The following is a 17,247-nucleotide window of genomic DNA, read 5'->3' as shown; positions in this document are numbered from 1 at the left end:
TATAGGCTAGATTGGGCCTGAATAACATTATTTCATACAGTCTTTCTTTATCTCTGAAGGCTTTCGTATTTTTCAGGGTGTGTGTGGGGGTTTTTTTAAAAAATGCTTTTCAGCACCTTCTTCTATACTCTTTTCTTTTTTGTTTATTTTTCCTGGCAGAGTAAATTGTGCTCTCTAGCTCATTGGTTTTCATTCTGTTAACATTTGAATATTGCCCAGCTACCTGTTGAGCGGGGTGTGTGTGAGCTCATAAAGAAACAAAATAGTAGAATGCACCACTGTTCCTATTTTTTTTTTGGTGGCACATATTCGCTCTCGATCCACGTGGTCATATCCAGAACCGGTCAACGCTCCGTGTCGTCAGGTGAAAATGAGAGTAACATCAATGATGAGAGAGAATCATCGGCTACCTCCTGCAACACCCCCCACTGGGGATCCAGCCCGCACCTGGGGCATGTGCCCCGACCAAGAGTTGAACTGTGACCACCCGGTTCATAGGTTGACGCTCAACTACTGAACCACAGTGGCCAGGCTGGCCTTCCTCTCCCTTGACATGCCCCCTTCCCCAGAGGTGATGCGCGTCTTAAAATCCTCTGTCACAAATGGCCAGTGCTTCCAGAGGAAGCGAGGAGGCAGACTTAGCACCAGGATTTGTGGCCCCTACTTTCGGGAGACCACGTCTTAAAGCAGGTCAGTGCAGCCAGTGGCTGCGGAGGCACTGGAGGAGGGGGCAGGCCAAGTGGTCGTTCTAGCAGGTGTGTGGCTGCTCAATGTCTCCCTCCCCCTGTCCCAGACATTCTTATTTCGAAAAGTACCCGGCGCCTACTCCAGTATTCTGCCTTCATTCGCTTTTCCTGGGGTGGCTCCAGTTTTCCCCACATTCCTGCTTGATTTGTGGATGGCCGATTATTGAGGTCCGTCTGACTAAGGCGACTAGACTGCTGCAGGTAGGATGCCCTTCTGTCCTTATACCGAGCTCGGAGGAGGGTATTGACGCATAACTGAAAAGCCCACAGTTAATTCAGGCTCAGGCATGGCTGGATCCAGGCGCTCACACCTGAGGACACCATTTCCCCCTAACTGCTGGCTCTGCTTTCCTCCAGGTTGACTTCATTGCGTGGGGGCAGTTTCAGGCCCAGAGAGATCTTACCTTCCCCCTCAATTGCCAACCAGTAGCTGTGGTTAGGGGCTGTACTATACTGAGTGCATTTGGATTGAGCATCCCTGAAGCTGGGGGTGGGATCCACTCCACTTGAGCCATATGGCTTTAAGAGTTGGGGTGGTGCCTCCTAAGTAATTCGGGGTGTGCTGTTAGGAGAAAAAGCGCAAATAGTTGCTGTGCAGGAAAGTAGTCAAGGTCTGCTTTTTAGCCTTTAGGATCCACAGAAGAGTTTTCTGCTTGTTAGGGGAGACTGTACTACCGTTGGTTCATGGCACAAAGTGAGTTTGTGTATACATGTGAATTTGTTCATAAGACAACTACTCCCCTCCCGTCCCCAAACTTGAAGTGGCCTACAGGACTTCATAGTGTACAAAAGGTTTAGAAATGAGTAAGTAGGGAAAGTAGAATAAAGAGAAAAGCAGGGTGGTAGGCCCCTAAGATAAGATGGGAATGAGGTGAGTCTCACAAATCTCAAAGCTGGCGGGCAGCTCCTGCGGGGCTGGTGAAAGTGAGCCGCTCATTCGGCTCTGAGGTTCCTGGTATGAAGAGCATCTAGACCTTGTACAGAGGGTGTGTGTGTGTGTGTGTGTGTGTGTGTGTGTGTGTGTGTGTGTGAGAGAGAGAGAGAGAGAGAGAGAGAGACACACTCCCTCCTAAGCCATAATCCCCTGTGGGACAGGCCCTGCGCGAGGCCATGGGAAGATGATAAAGATGATGCCAGCCGATGGTAACCCTATTAGATGCATGTCTTTTCCAAACTCCTGGGGCACTTGCCCTGAGGAACGTGTCCCTTTGCTCTCAGCATTGTGTTGGGAAACAAAGCAAGCAGACAAGGATGGAAACCTCTCTGTTGCTGGGTTCCTTCCAGGAACAGTGGGCGGGTTAAACCGGTCACCTTTGGTGGGAGGCGGGCAGGTGAGTCACTGCTGTGACAGGGCAGAATGGGATCCTTGGTTGTGAAGCGGGGCCAGTCCTGTGAATGGACTCATGCTTGCTTGGTGACTCACGTTCCTGTTTACAAATGAGCCACAGGAGTGCTGTGGGGACCGGGGGCCTCCGGGGTGGGCAGCCCTTCCGTGGGCAGACTTCTGCGCTCCTGCCATTGGTGGCTTTCAAAGTCGAGATGCAGGGTCAGCTGCCGCCAGTGGAAGGGCCTGGAGGGACACCAGTTGATAGGTGAAGTGGCCCCGTCTCGTTTGGGGAGTTACGTGGCCTTCCGATGATTTTGTTCCAACTAGATAACCCCCTCCCCCCGCCCCCATGGGAGGACCAGGAAATATGGTAGCCAAGTATATTATTCTAGAGCTGTGGCTGCTGTTGTATAGATTTGTCCTTCACGTCTATCGATTTTCCATCTCCCAGTCTTTAGCACCCGCTATGCTTTTTTAGTGACTGTCAGAGCCTAAGGTATTGGGTCTTGTGCTCAGTCTCATCTTCTTCACTCTGAATTCTGTGACTCGGGGTGAAGAAGGGTGAGCCATCTGTTCATGGGATCTTCCTTCGCATCAAACTTAAAACCTAGAACAGAGGAGGCGTGCATCCTTTACAACGGGCGGAAAGGACATAGATATTTCCTTTCTGAAAAGCCAGTTAGAATGATGCTTCTTTGTCGGGAAAGAGCTCTCCTCAGGCCTCAGGTCGCTCTTTACACCCCTAAGTTCTCTGCACCGTCTATAGAGCAGCCGCCAGCTCTGCACAGGCGCACCCTGCGAGTTGACTGAGACCTGGTCCGTACTCCCCCTTTGCCATTGACTAGCTGTGTGACCTTGGGCATGCTCCTTAACGTCTCTGAGTCAGTTTCCTCCTCTGCGAAGTGACAGTGACAGGACCTACCTCAAGGGTAGCTGTGAGGTGTAGCGGAGGAACATGCACACCCCTGGTGGAGCCCCAAGCGGAGTAACAGGCAGGGGACCGAGGCAGCTCGCGCCACGGGGCTCCGGCTGGGTAGAGATTCGGGGCAGCACATCCTTTCGGAGCACCTAAAGTGGGAGCTGCCAGGCCTTCGAGGGGTCTGGAGAGGTCCGTGCCATTGCTTCTCTCTCGAAACGATTGCCGTCTGGCAGAGGGAAAGGTTAAGACATCCCCAGTAGCTGTAGGGTGGAGCCATCTGTAACTGCATTTTTGTAGGGTAGAAATACTGCATGGTTTATACTAATAGAAGATTCAGTAAGGTAAGTTGAGAGAGAGACACACACACACAGGCTAGCCAGCTGGCTCCCTGGAGGCCCAGAGGCAGGAGTGGCCGCGTGCCTTGGGGTAACGAAGGGCAGAGGTGGGGAGCGGGAAGGGATGGCACAAAGTCTGCGTGGAGGAGGCTGTGTTACGATGCCACTGGAGGGGGTCCCCAGGCTGGATGGCAGGGAGGTGGACGAGCTCTGGGTTTGCGCGGGGAACCGTACTCCTCCTTGCGTGGAGCTGTAGAGGAGTGGGGTCAGGGTAGAAAGCCAGGCTGGGGCCGCGAATGCCTGGTGACCGCGCCCCCGCCCGCCGAGCCTCACTCTGTTCCCCTTTCTTCCCGGCCGCAGTGTCCCCTCCCTTGCTGCACTCAGGGCCACGACTGTCAGCACCTCTACCCCCCCTCAGACTTCACTGTCAGCACTCAAGTCTTCAGGGACATGAGAAGGAGCCACTCCTTACAAAAGGTTGGGGAGCCCTGGTGTTTGGAGGTAGGTCGCGGAGCCGAATGACGGTATGAGACGAGCCAGCCCCACATGAACCCGCCCATCCAAAGTTTACCTGCAGCCAGGGCAGGGCCCAGCTTCCCGCCGGGTCACTGTCGTGTCGGGTGCCATGATGTCTGGGTGTACTGACCGCTGATGGGTGTATCAGAGCCATAAAGATGCCAGTTTACCAGAAGAGGGCGGCGGGCGGGGCTCCGGGGGACCCGAGGTGCCTGGCTCCCAGGGGCGGCCGGCGGTCCAGTCTCCTGCGTAGCTTCTGTGAGAGCGAACAGCACCTTATGCCATTAAACTTGACCCCCAGGAAATAATTCTCTGGGCCCCTTCCCAGCTGCCAGTGGAGGAGGCGCTATCACCCCCCACTTTGCCGCTGTTATCAGTCACTTAGAATGCATCGCTTTTCCTTTGGAATCAGGGTGCCGAGGAAGGCCCCCCATCCTCTGTGGTGCCACCTCCCCGGGCAGGCGGGCACGGCTTTCTTCGCAGACCTGGCTCTCCAAGGACAGGGAGCATCGTCAATTTCTTTTAAATAATTCAATATGTCGTCAATACCCCACACCGCTTCGTGCTCGGCCGTGACAGGTCTCTTCGGATTAGTGGTCCTAAGGAATAAGAACATGGAGAACACGCTTTCATCTTCAGAAAAGCAAAAGTCAATGCAGATGAACATTTTAAAGTAACTTTTAGACTTAAACAGCAAATGATTTTGTACTAATGCTAGCTTAAAAAAAAAAAAAAAAGATGTGAATATTCAAGAGCCAATTCGTAAAGCCCTCTGCCTTTTAAAAGCATTTATTGTATACTTGCTATGTGCTGAGCGCTGTGCTACGTGTTAGGGCTCCGAGGACAGAAACAGGCCTAGAGCATATTAACACGTGTCCATGTGACCTGCCTTGGAGAGAGAAGAGGTGGACTAAGTCATCTTAAAAAGCTTGTTCTAGTTTAAGAAGTAGTGCCTAGCCCTTTAAGAGAACCAGAGACATGGAGAAAACCATACAGAAGAAACATAGACACCCATGGTTTTTTTTAAACCTGTTTATAATCTCTTCATTATTTGGATGCATTTCTTTTCTCAACATTCATGGGTCTAAACTTTAAAAGTCTTTACTCGGGTTCGTGTTTTCTTCTCACTTGACGTAGCACCCAGGATGCGATACACTCTCATGTGTCTTAGCTCTGGTTGGTCACGCTGTGGATTGGCATCCTGTGGAGATCTTGCTATCTGACCATTCCCCTTTGGCCAGGTGTGCGTGAGATAGAGGATGTTCTGGACTGTGCCTGGATTACCTGGATCCCAGTGCGTGTGTAAGCCCGTGTCCTTTAACTGGCCTGGGTCTGACAGAGCAGGGGGTCCCCCCTTCTGTGCAGCTGGGGCCAGATACAAGCTGTTCCTCAGCAGCCCCTCCCTGGGTCATCTATAATAATAAAAGCGTAATATGCAAATCGACCGAACGGCTGAACAGCGGAATGACCGTCCATCCGGAGGACCTTCTGGATGACCTTCCGGATGAAGACAGGGCTGTGAGGGCTGAGGCGGCCGGGGCTGCGAAGGCCTACTCTTGCATGAATTTTGTGCATCGGGCCTCTAGTCTTTTAGTAAGTGCAGTGGTTCATTCTGACTCTGGATGAAAAGGCCATAGCTGTTCCTCCACCAGGGCCTGCGCACGCTAACTCATTAACCTTTGGTTGGAGTTATGAGACCAATAAAGGAGAACCAGACACCCATTCAGAGTCTGAGGAAAATGAAAGAGAAAGACTGGATTTCTGCCTGACACCTTGAGACCCACAGATTAGATCCTCGGCGCCAGCTCTTGCCCCTAGGATGGGGGAACATTCCTGGGAGAATGCTAATATGCCCCGCTTCTGGGCTGGGGTCTAAATTCCCAACTGTGACTAGGTCAGGCACGGCGACACCACTCACGGGCTGTGTGAACTTGGCAAGGTACCCTACGGCTCTGCCTCAGTTTCCCCATCAGCGCAGGGGGATCCCACAGGGGCTGTTCTGAGCATCAAATGAGGAAGCCTGTAAAGGGGGGCTTGGTCAGAGGAGCTGGTGTGCCTGGTCTGGCACAAGCACCCGGCAGGATTCTTAGGGACTCGCACACTGATAGTGTGGCTGTGTGATGGGCAACCACTGCTGGGGTAGCTCAGGTGGGTAGCCAGCTTCTCATGCAGGCGTTCCCAGAAATTTGTATGGCTCCTTCGGAGTGTTTCCTACTGTGAGAATTGGGGTGGTGTATGGAAATCCCATCCACAGCGCGGGTGTGTTAGAGGAGGCCCTGGGTAGCGTCATGGAAACCGCACACGGTTGGAGGCAGGACTGGGTGTGACCCCAATGTCCTCTCCCCTCTGTTGGCAAGGCGCTTCACCCTCCAGGATGCAATCCCCCTGTTTGTAGAAAGGGATGGCAGTGGAGTACTTGCCCTGCCTGCTTCACGGGGACCTGTGAGGAGCCCTGGAAATCTGGCCAGAGTGACGTTTACCACACATTTTCCATGGTCCGGCCGCTTGCCTATGTTGAGTCTTCGCAACCTGGAGGCAGCACTAAGAGGGAGGTGCAGTGACTATTCCTTTTTGCAGAAGAACCACAGGGAGATTAAGCAACTTGCTTAAGGTCACACAGTGAAGGGGCAGAGGTTGGAGCCTTTCCCTCCAGCCATCTGCCACCTGCTAAAGGAGAAGGTGTTGGGTGTTCAGTGCCCCCAGCCTCCCCAGGAGCTGGACAGAACTTCTTCAGGACAGCTAAGTCCTATGTTTTGCTCTACAAGTGCCATATGGTACCTTCCACCCCATCCATATTTAACGATCACTGTCCCTCCTCTTTCTTTCCTGCCGTTCAGCTGGATTCTCCCTCTATAGTTCTCTCCGCCAGGGAATGAAGGTTGGTTGACCAGTTGAGTAAATATGACTAAGAAAGTCGATACCCACCTGGGCAGCATGACTCACTTCTTTCTAGTTAGCTATTCCCGTACCTGTTCACGCCAGCCGTACACAGTCATTACATTGGGGCTATTAACCGGTTTAATAGTGACAATAATAGGGTGTGACCCATGGCATAAATGCATTCAGATAAAAAGAAAGTGTTTTTCCTGTAATTGCTTAGTCAATACCATTTTCACGGAAATGCTTGCAAACAATCTTTTAAAAAGTTCTTTGTCCCAGTCCTTCCCTTATTCCTTGCTTCCTTCCTCTTTGGGCCTTCGACATATTTTTCCCAATCTGTGGAGATTAACAAGATGTTGCACTGTGTCCCTTCTGAGGTTTTGGTTGACCCACCTTTGTGCTTGTGTTGAGGCTATTTGCATCCCATGTTTTAGGGATACGTGAGTGCGCGCGTGCGCCTGTGTGTTCAAGAGAGGGGAACATTATTGTTGGTACTGGCTTATTGACCTCTCAACTCATACATTTAAGGAGAAAAGAGACTTCTGCTAACTTTGCAAAGCTAGTCACACAGACAGGGAGTTAACCGTTGTGGTGGGAGGAAATGAAACTTTCCTTCGGTTTATTAGACCACATCCTATAAATCTGTGGCTTATTATATGTCTGATTTCTGAAAAGCATGGCATCATGGCCGAAGTTGTGTTTTTGCTTGTTAGTCATTGAAACAAATATAGATGCTGCTTTGCTTCATTTCCTCGGCACCCTATTTTTCAACACACGTTATGTGTGGAAACTCTGGGTTTTCACAGCACGGTGCATAGAAGGGAAGTATTGGCTTTATAAATCTCCGCATTACAGCTATAGACTGGCAAGCATTCCAGTAGGCTGAAATGTTTAATTTGCCCTCCCCTTCCCGTCTCCACCGCGCAGGGGGCTCTGTCATGTGGGGGCACGACCGCGTGTCCATGACGCACCAGGATGCAACTTCACTGAGGTGTCCTGGTTACCTGCAGAAGCAGGGTGAGAAAACAGCACAGATACTTCTAGAAGGCAGCATTCACATTTTGACAGACTTCCAGTCTTTTCAAAGACGTGTTTTAAAAATCATAGGTGGGCTCATAGCCTGTACACAATTGTTTTCTGCTTATATTACATCACTAGTCATAGATACACTTTCCTAGGCCTGCCTCGAAAGACTATTTGTAAAACCTCTAAGGTTTGACCATTCTAGAATGGGGCGGCCCTCTCTCTGCTTGGTCATCGCCCGGGTGCAAACAGACCACTTCTCGGGCCTCACTGTTATGGTGCATCTCTCGTGGGAGAGGGTGCGAGTTGAAAATGATGAAGACAGAATGACCCAGGCGTTGCAGAATGCCCGCATGATCTACATACCGTGGCTTAGCCCTGGTCCATCTGTGCAGGCGGGCCAGCAACTCAGCCCTCCCCCAAGTTCACTCTTGGAGTGGGATGGCTATGGGGCCACCCATATTATTTTATTTCTCCTCTCACTCACTCTCTCTTTGCACAGCTTCTTTGTTGGAGTCTTAAGTGAGTGCCCGAGTTTCCTCCGCCAATTCACCGCAGAACTATAAGTGGATATCTTGGTGCCCAACTTGGAATTTCCAGCACCTCGGTGAAGTCCCATTCCCAGGGCATCGTGACCAGGCTGTAGCTCCCGCTGCCGATCGGCGCCCCCTACATGATGGACACAGCTTGTCCTGCACTCTGCACTGGGGAAACAGTCCCAGAGAGGGAGAGGGTCATGTCACTCTGAGGCCTGTTGCCCCTGTTGTGTACCATTCCTTGGTCCGAACTCTGTGTCCGCTGTTCTTCTCGCTTCTTCCACTTTCCTTCCACCCTGAGAAGCTGGTGCAGGAGGTAGGAAGTGCAGACTGAGTGCGTGAAGATCTGCTGAGGAGCTCCATCCATGGGGTACGTGGCGTGTCCTCTCGCCCTGGGTCCGGGCCTCTTGGGCCGCCTGACATCCACCCAGATGCCATGGGCTGTCTTACAGCTCTTATCTCTGTGACCGCCTCCCTTTTCTCCAATCTTCGTGAGTCACATGTTTTCTTTGCATCCGGTGTGACAAGTGTCATTAACAGAGAAGACTTGGGCCTTGGACGTGTGACACGCTGTCATCTGCGCAATTTGTTGTTCTGGGCGCTCCCCTTTGGTCATTCTGTGATGTGACACCTCAGTTTTCCATGGGCTAGAGCTAGACTGTGGCCAGGATGAGTTTAAATTAGCCTTCAGACTTTTCGTCCTTCCGGGGCCCCCGAGTCAAAACACGTGGCCAGTCCTTGAAGGGCAGAAGTGGACGCTCTCCCTGGCGGTGTTCTCGTTATCTGTCCGGCAGGCGGCCTATCTCCCTCCTCCTCGCGATATCTCTGTTCCGCAGAGGAACTTCCTGTTATCAGTGTCTTCCATGTCAGGGGGGTAGATGCTTGGGATTTGGGACCAGAGAGGAGCCTGAGTTCACCTCAGATTCCAGGACTTAGTTTACGCGTGTTTATGAAGGGAAATGATCGTCAGGTACGCAATGTGGCCGATCTGGGTTTGTCTCCTTCCTTAGCAGGCCAGTCCTCCTCTCCTTAATTCGAAAGGTATTCACTCATTCATCAGCTACTGCTTGTGTACCAAGAGGTGACACTAGGAGCTACATCCTCTTTTATCCTTGACTCCATATTTTTCCAACTTTCTCCAAAATATCTCTGAAAGTCCATGTCACACCCGTTTGCATGAAAAAATGCAATAGTAACAAACTGTGGTTTGAGGGGAGCAAGGCGGGAGAAGAGGCGCATCGTCCCGGGGGAGAGCGGTCCCGTTCTGGCCCTCTTTTCTGTCCTTTCCCAGTGGCTGGCCGGTGGCTGGCTCCTCTCCTGGAGCTGGAAATGAGGAAGGAGGTGGCCTTTGTACAGCCTTGGAGCCTTTCCGACGCCTTTGTTACAAACCCCTGGGGCCCGTGTGCCTGCCATGCACTCACGCACGTCTCCGGGGCACGCCACCCCACGGTGCTCCCGGTCAGCTGGGCCGCCAGTGCCGCCAGTGCGGCAGGAGAGAACATTTTTTTTTTCTCTCTGGGAAAATCTAAGTGAGAGGCCATTTGTTCTCAGAGTGAAAGTTTCTGTTTCAGAAAAGTCAGTTCCTTCCGACTAGGGAGGGTGGGGACAAGGAAGGAACTAAAGACACCAGAGAAAGGAGAAGTGAGAGTGAAGGGAGATGGGAAGGAATCGGGGTGACCAGAGGACTCACAGCTGCTGCCTCGGTTGATTTCCCAACCCCACTGGTCACCTGGTCCGCGCAGCCTTGCCTGAGCCCTCTGGGGTCGCAGCCCGTGCCCTGGCGGTGGCCTGGCCGTGGCCTTTCACTGCTTAGGAAAACAGAGCTGGCGGGAGATGGTGTTGGGTTGAACTTGAGCTGGGGTTGGGGTCGGAGGGATCACGGAAGCTCTCAATCACCTCGTGCCCAGCCTGGCTCCTGCCTGCTGGGTGCCTGGCAGGCCTGGTGGTTCACCGGGGGCCAGGGGGCCAGGTGACAGGCCACTCCTCCTGGGAAACGAGCAGCCCTCCACCAGAAGGTGCAAGGAATGTGTAACCAGCCGGAAGGAGATCCGGACTGCTGGTTGTCCACAACCCTGTCTCCCGGACAAGCTTCTTTCCTCTTGCCTTTTACAGGGATGCACGAGAAAGCTGGGCTGAGGTGGGAGGGGTGCACGCTGGCTTAGGGCCTCTCTTACTGGCTTCAGAAACACGTGCAGGTCCCGGGGCAGGGGCTGCACATTTCCTCTGTTTTCCTCGTATCTGGGAGGGACAGCAGTCTGGCTCCAGGTTTTGTAGGGGCCTTTCTTCACTGCAGTCTTGCTTGGTTGGGTCCCTTGCAAATGTCTGTTTTTCAGATTCGTACTTAACTACATAGATGTCTGTGTCCCTGATTTGTTTGTTTTGGTTCGGGTTGGATTTTTTTTTTTTGGGAGGGGGAGGTATCTGGGAACCAGGTTTCTTTTGAGATGTGGGACTTTAGAAAGATGATATTTTAAAATGCATCATACAACACATGGACTTTTCCTTTTGGTCTACAGTTCTATGAATTTTCGCATCAAATCCTATTATCGCTGTGCCCACCAGGATACATCACCCTCTGCACACCCTCACGTTGTCCCTCTACAGCCACGGGAGGGGTGGGTTTTATTTGTCATTTTTGCTGTTTGAAGGGTAGTGTTAACACGATTCGTCTCTTTCATGCAGAGGCTAACTTCTCCCTGGTGATGATCTGGGTCTGCCCTGCTCTCCTCCACAGCTTCTCCAGTGGAGGGGCTGGAACCCTGGGCCTGCTGTTGCCGGCTTGTTGGTTATTGACAAGTCTCAGTTGGATTTTGTACTTTTTTTGGCTCTGGCTGTTCTTGCCCGCCCACTGTTCTTGCCAGAGAATGCTTTGGGCCATTTTGTGGATTTAGGAGAATTCTAGCTAATTCTGACCGTGGCCAAAGGGAAATATAATTAGCGAGAGAAATATGTTATTGCTAACCGTATAGGCAGCAGAGCGAAACAAAATGACTTCTGGAATTTTCTGCTTTGAATTATCTTGATTATTCTTGCCCAGATGTCTTTGCAGACCATCAAGGATTGGACATCACATGGACAATGAGGATGGCGCATTCCCTAGATTCTGTTGGCCCAGCGTGGTTCCCCCAGGCCGTCCCCACTCAGCCCACGACTTAGGTGAAAACCAGAAATGGAGAGCATGGAGCCCCCGGGGTGTTTTCCTGTTATGGGTGCCCTCCGCCCCCCCCCCCCCTGCCCCCCGTCCCCCACCCCAATCAGGTTCTGGAACAAGCTGGTACCTGCAAGGGGGGAGGCCAGGCTGCGTATCACTCACTGTGGTTGAGAGCTTGCAATTTCTTAGGGAAAGTGAAGCGCAGGGAAGTGCGCGTGGTGAGCATCCCACATGTGTGTGTATGTGGCCTCCTCTTGGGAAAGGAGAGGGGGCGACCTCAGAGGTCCCCATCTCAGGGTCACACTTGACTGAGCCGTAGACGATGGCCCCGCAGTGGACTTGGCCAGGAAAGGTAGAGGCAGTCACACACGTGTGGATTCCTGTGTAACCTAATTCCCGCCTTTGTAATTACCTGGAGATTTGCCCTTGCAGCCCCTTGAGAAGTGGGAGCAGGGACCGAGGGCAGAAAAGCAGACATTGTAGGGGAGACAGACAGAGGGAGGCAACATCCAGAAACACAGGCCTGGCTCTTCTTCTGGCCTCCCAACATCTAACATTGCCTTCTACAAAGTAACCCAACTTTCCTGCCTCTACCCCAGCTCCCCCTCCTTCACCCCAGGCTGAAGGAATCTCTGGGTGGGGGAGAGTCCAGGCATCCGCAATTTACTAGTAGCCAAGAGGCGTGAGTTTTGATGATAAGAAACTATTACCATGTGGCCACAGGTTGGAGGGGAATGTCCTCCAGGTGGAAGCAGAATGGTTTTCATGAAAAAAAAAAATGACACAGTTAACAAAGCAACACAAGCATGGGTCCGTGGGCAAAGCGAGAGGAACAACCAGCCTAGAAACAAGTTGCTTTTGTGCATGCCGCTGGAAATGAGAGGGGTGCTTTGCCAAGCCGGGCTGGCGGTATTTTCACAAGTAGAGCAAGTGTGACCACGGGGCCTGGCGCCTTCCCTCTGGAAGATGCCTCTGAAGGAGCATGCGCATGGTCAGCCCCCTCGGAAAGTCCTAGCCATTTGTCTGATTGACGTCCGAAACATGATATCATTCTACAAACACCCATGTGAGAAGGTGTTTTTTCCCTTTTTTTTAATTTGGGTGACAGATTGCATGTTGTTAGGGCACTACAAGATGAAAGCACTAAATATTTGCTTTAGAAAAACACAGCGAAAGATTGATAGCTTTAGAAAAACACAGCTCATCCTCGCAGCTGAAAACCGATGGGCTTAGAATTCCATTAACAAAAATGACTGACTGCACGGCCCCCCTCTGGGCATGATTCACAAGGCAGGGGTGGGGGGGGGGGGAGCGAAAGCAGAGGTCGGACAGTGGAGGATTGTACCAGATTCTTTTTCATGTTGAGTGGACTAGGGCTGCTTCGTTGAACTTGAGGTCCAAGTTCGCCAAAGGAAATGCCCTCCCTCCTCCTTCAATGTTGGTCTCCTGCTCTGGTCTTTTAATAGGACGGTTATCTCAGTAGGTTTTCTCTCCATAAAAAGGGGTATATTTGTTATTCCCTCTTTAATAATTCCATGGGAGTCACAGTTCTCGCAAGCCGGGCATGGCATATCTTGCCTCAGAAGAAGAGAGAACGTGGCCTTGGCACGTGGCTACGGTTATTGCGTGGGGTCAAGATCCCATGAATTCAAACCCATCATGGCAAAGTTTGTCCTTCTACAAACAGGGACATTTTTAGTACCCACTTTCCTTCCTTTACGGGGTGATTTCAGTGGGTTAAGGCAGTGGTCGGCAAACCGCAGCTCGCGAGCGGCTCTCGAGCTGCAGTTTGCCGCTCTGTTGACCAATGAGTTTGCCGACCACTGTGTTAAGGTATAGAAGGCAGATGGTATACTTGGAATGTGGTCAACATTTGTCCACATTAGCCCTTACTTATTTGCTAGTTCTCAGTGGGTATCTTTGCACTCATCTTTGGTGTGGGAGGAAAGAAGCATGAACCCCATCCCTGGTCCTGTAGGGGTGTGGTTTAGTAAAAATGCCCTTCAGGCATTGGGTTCTGTTTTTTTCCTCTTCTTGTTTCACCCGGACAGCTACTCCATGAGAGAAATACTACTATTATTCTAACATGCCATCTAAATAAGCTAGTGGTCACACGTGGAGTGCTTTCTAAGTGCCAGTTCCGGTCAAAGTAGTTTTCTTATATTAACTCATTTCATCCTCCCTACAGGTAGCAACTGTTTCCCCCTATTTTTAAAGAGAAGAAAAGTGTGGCACAAAATTTTTACAAAAATGTTTTTGTCCTTGGTTCCACTGAGAATAATTGCTTAGGGCTGGGATGGGAAGGCAGGGTCTTCCTGTGTTTGCAAAGCCAGGATGCGCGCCCCCCCCCCACCCCCACTGCACTGCCACCCTCTGTCCTTCACTTGTGGACGGTCCAGCTCGCCGCACTCATGGGGGTGCGCTGAGCCGACACCCAGATGCTCCTCAGATCCGTTTATGACAGCTGGGGAGAAGAATCTTTATTACCGGAAGCTGTGGCTTTCTGAGTCTCTCAGCAATTGGCAGCCTTGATTTTTGTTTTGTTTTGTTTTGTGTGTGTGGTTTTGTTTTTTCAATAATTAGAAACAGCCAAGCTCTTGTTACCACCCACAGTAAAAATTGCTTGGATCCCGCAAATTAAGGGGGAAATTTTTTTGACCGTTCGTTAGAATGATGAAAACAGGACTTGAAAGAGGAAAAGTTCATTTTGGAGAGTGAGCTTTCGATGGGCGCATGCTAGGGAGCTTTTGGCACCCTCTCTCCCCCCGCGGCGCCCCCCCCCCCCCCCATGAACTTAGAATCAAGTAATGTTCCTGGTGGGTCCGGTGATGGGCGGGATTATGCACAAGATGGCTCTGGGAGGAAACCCACATTTTTTGGTACTTATTAATGGTATGTCTTTTGTGCGAGTGGGTGTGAGGACTGAGCATAGCGCATACATTTGCACAGTGTGTGGTCCTTCCTGCTGCATTCCTCTCCTGATGGTGGGTTAAGTCAGGGGGAGGAGGAGAAAGAGGAAGCCTTGGTTACTACAGCCTCCATTGCGTGGACTGCATCATTGAGGCAGGAGCAAGCCCGGTCAGGCGCGTGGAGTGTAGACCAGACTCTTGGTTTCTTGGGACTGTGCACTAATTATCCGAGCTGTGCCCCCACTTTTGTGCGAATAAAATCGGTGCCCTTGCGTATATGTAATGTAGCTCCTCTCACCACCTCCCAAGACGGAGGAAGGGCAGGGTCTGAGGTGATGCCTTTGGTTAGGTCAGATGAGCCGTCCAGTGGAGATCCTTCACCCCCTCCCGTCCCACCGAAGCCTTCGTGGGGTTCTAAGACTGTAAGTGGTCATCCACGGGTGACGGAGTGATGGCCTGGTCCTCGTGGGAGCTCTGAGGCGCTGCCTTTGTAATAGAAGGCACACCCGGTGGAGGGGTGTCTGGCTATGTGTTCCATTTTAAACCACATTGCTTTTGACTCCCTTTCTATGATGATTCACAGGCAGCATCCTCTTGCCATCCTGACTTGTTTAAATTTATGCGTTGTTGGCAAGCAACTTTTTGATGCTATTGTTCTCATCGCCAGAGGCCAAGATCCCCTGTGGAGCAGTGCCTGAATTTAATAGATGTCATCTGGGCGCCAGGGAGGGCGTGGAGAGGCAATGGGGGGAAAGTCTTGAGAGTGAGGTTCAAGGGAATGCATTCAGAGCAATTGATTTGGTGGTACCGCAGTATTGTGTACCAAACGCTACACTTTTAGGACCCAGGGCGCAGTGTCCTTCCTAATGGGCTTTGCAGAGGACCTAAAAAGTCCCCGGTAAGCCCCGTTCAACTTGAACTTGAGTGTCTCCGCATCACTGAGCTCTGCCCCTGCCTGTTTACCATGCACAAAGAGCCATCCCTGTCTTTGGACACTTCAGGAATGCTTGTTCTGCCCTTCTGGCTGTCGGGGGGCCAGGCTCTCAGGAAGATGGGCAGGGCCATCTTTGTCGCTTGGCAGATGAGGATAAAGGGAGACTAGACGTTACAGATGTAGGCAGAGATGCAGGCCGAGTCTCTCAAACATCAGACTTGTGACTGACAGCTGTCGCAAAGGCCATTAATTTGACTTTGTGGGACAGGTGTCTCTCTTTACTGCTTCTGGATGCAAATTATGCAGTAGGTCTTGTGAACTCCCAGGGTGACACGGTAGGGACCGCGCCCGGTACACCTCGAGTCCATTGAGCACAATGATACTGAACACTGCTGGGGCAGGCGCTGTTCTGGTGCTGGGGGTAGCTGGGCCAGGCGCTGTTCTGGTGCTGGGGGTAGCTGGGCCAGGCGCTGTTCTGGTGCTGGGGGTAGGTGTGAGTGGGGAGGATTGAGACCTAAACTCCAAGGAGTGTATCCTCTGGTGGCTGGAAGTAATGACTTGAGTTCCTGGGAAATTCTGCCCCTCCTGGTCTTCTACAGAGACCCCGTTCATCCTGGCTTGCCCTTTTCTGTTTGTTTGAAGTTATTTATTTATTTATTTATTTTATTGATTTCAGAGAGGAAGGGAGAGGAAGAGAGCAGGTTTGATTTCGGTCAAGAGCACATGCCCAGGTTGCAGGCTTCATCCCCAGTGGGTGGCGTGTGGGAGGCAGCTGGCTGTCCTTTTTGGTGCAAGAAGAAGTTGCCTCCAGAGCCCCTGGAGGACTCAGAACTCCCTCAAGGGTTGGGTCCTTCCACCTCGGTGTGAATGGTTTTGGTAACCAGGCCGCCAAGGAAAGCCACATTAAAGAGAGTGTGTTGTGGACGAGTCCACCTTTGAAGTTCGGGGCGTTACCAGGGCTGTGGCTCTGACCACAGCCTGGATGCTGCCAGACCCCTTTCTCTGCTTCTTCACTTCACTTGGGCCTGGTGACCAGTATCCTTTTGATCCCATTCTCCTTTTCCTCGCCTCTGTTTGCCCATCTAGCGGGACTTCTCACCACATTTCTGTACTGTCTCATTCAACAGCAAGTCTTTGCTGTCCTTTTCTCCCAGTCACAAAGATCTATGATACATGCCTCCCGTCCAGGCTCCAGGCACATGGGAGTCTCTGGGTATTCTAGCTTCTTACAGTTTCCATGGAGGGGAACGCAAAATAACTTTAAAAGCACTTTTTCTATTTAAAATAGGACACACAACCTTTAGGACTCCAATAATTGATTTTAAAGTGTTTTTTACTGTTTTTTTGCTTTTGTTTTGTTGTGTTTTTTTTTTTTTTTTTTTTTTTTTTGAAAGAGAGGAAGGGAGTGGAATAGAGAAATAGAAACACTGATGAAAGAGAAACATCATTGACTGGCTGCCTTCTGCATGCCCCCTACTGGGGATCAAGCCTGAAACTCAGGCATGTGCCCTGACTGGGAATCCAACCCATGACCTCTTGGTTCCTGGGCCAACACTCAACCACTGAGCCACAGCAACCAGGCCAATAATCAATATTTTTAACTAGAACCCTGATTTATTAAGAAAAGTTGTGGTCTCCAGGATTTATTTTTATTTTTATTTTTTTGTAAGAGGTTATCTGAGGAGATTGACTGGGACTATCCTGTGGGTAAGGAAATGGTAACAAATTGAATGTTACCTAACAGGTACTAGGCTCTTGGTAAGGCTCTTCTACAAATGGGCTGGGTGACTGAAAGTATCACACAAACAATTCCTTGAGCAACTAACCCCAGCCAGAGTCTTAGGATTATGAGATCTGACTGAGGCCTACCTGTCCCACCGTCCTCGCTGTAACCCTGGGAAACGGAGGCCCAGAGAGAGGCTGCCCGCTGGGGGGTCCTGCAGTCGTGCAGCTGGGCAGTCGTAGAATCAA

General features: G+C 51.2%; 1 protein-coding gene across 1 annotated transcript in view; it reads left to right on the top strand.

Moving 5' to 3' along the window:
• TCF7L2 (transcription factor 7 like 2) overlaps positions 1–17,247 on the top strand; it is a 198,414-nt gene that overhangs the window by 121,085 nt on the left and 60,082 nt on the right. Inside the window, 1 exon segment of the mRNA XM_080643105.1 lies at positions 3,688–3,828. Within this exon segment, the coding sequence (XP_080499231.1) occupies positions 3,688–3,828 (141 nt within the window).

This window comes from Plecotus auritus (genome assembly GCF_963455305.1).
Source record: "Plecotus auritus genome assembly, chromosome: 9".
NCBI lineage: Eukaryota > Metazoa > Chordata > Mammalia > Chiroptera > Vespertilionidae > Plecotus > Plecotus auritus.
The sequence above is the reverse complement of the archived record's forward strand: the minus strand, read 5'-3'. Positions and strand labels throughout refer to the sequence as shown.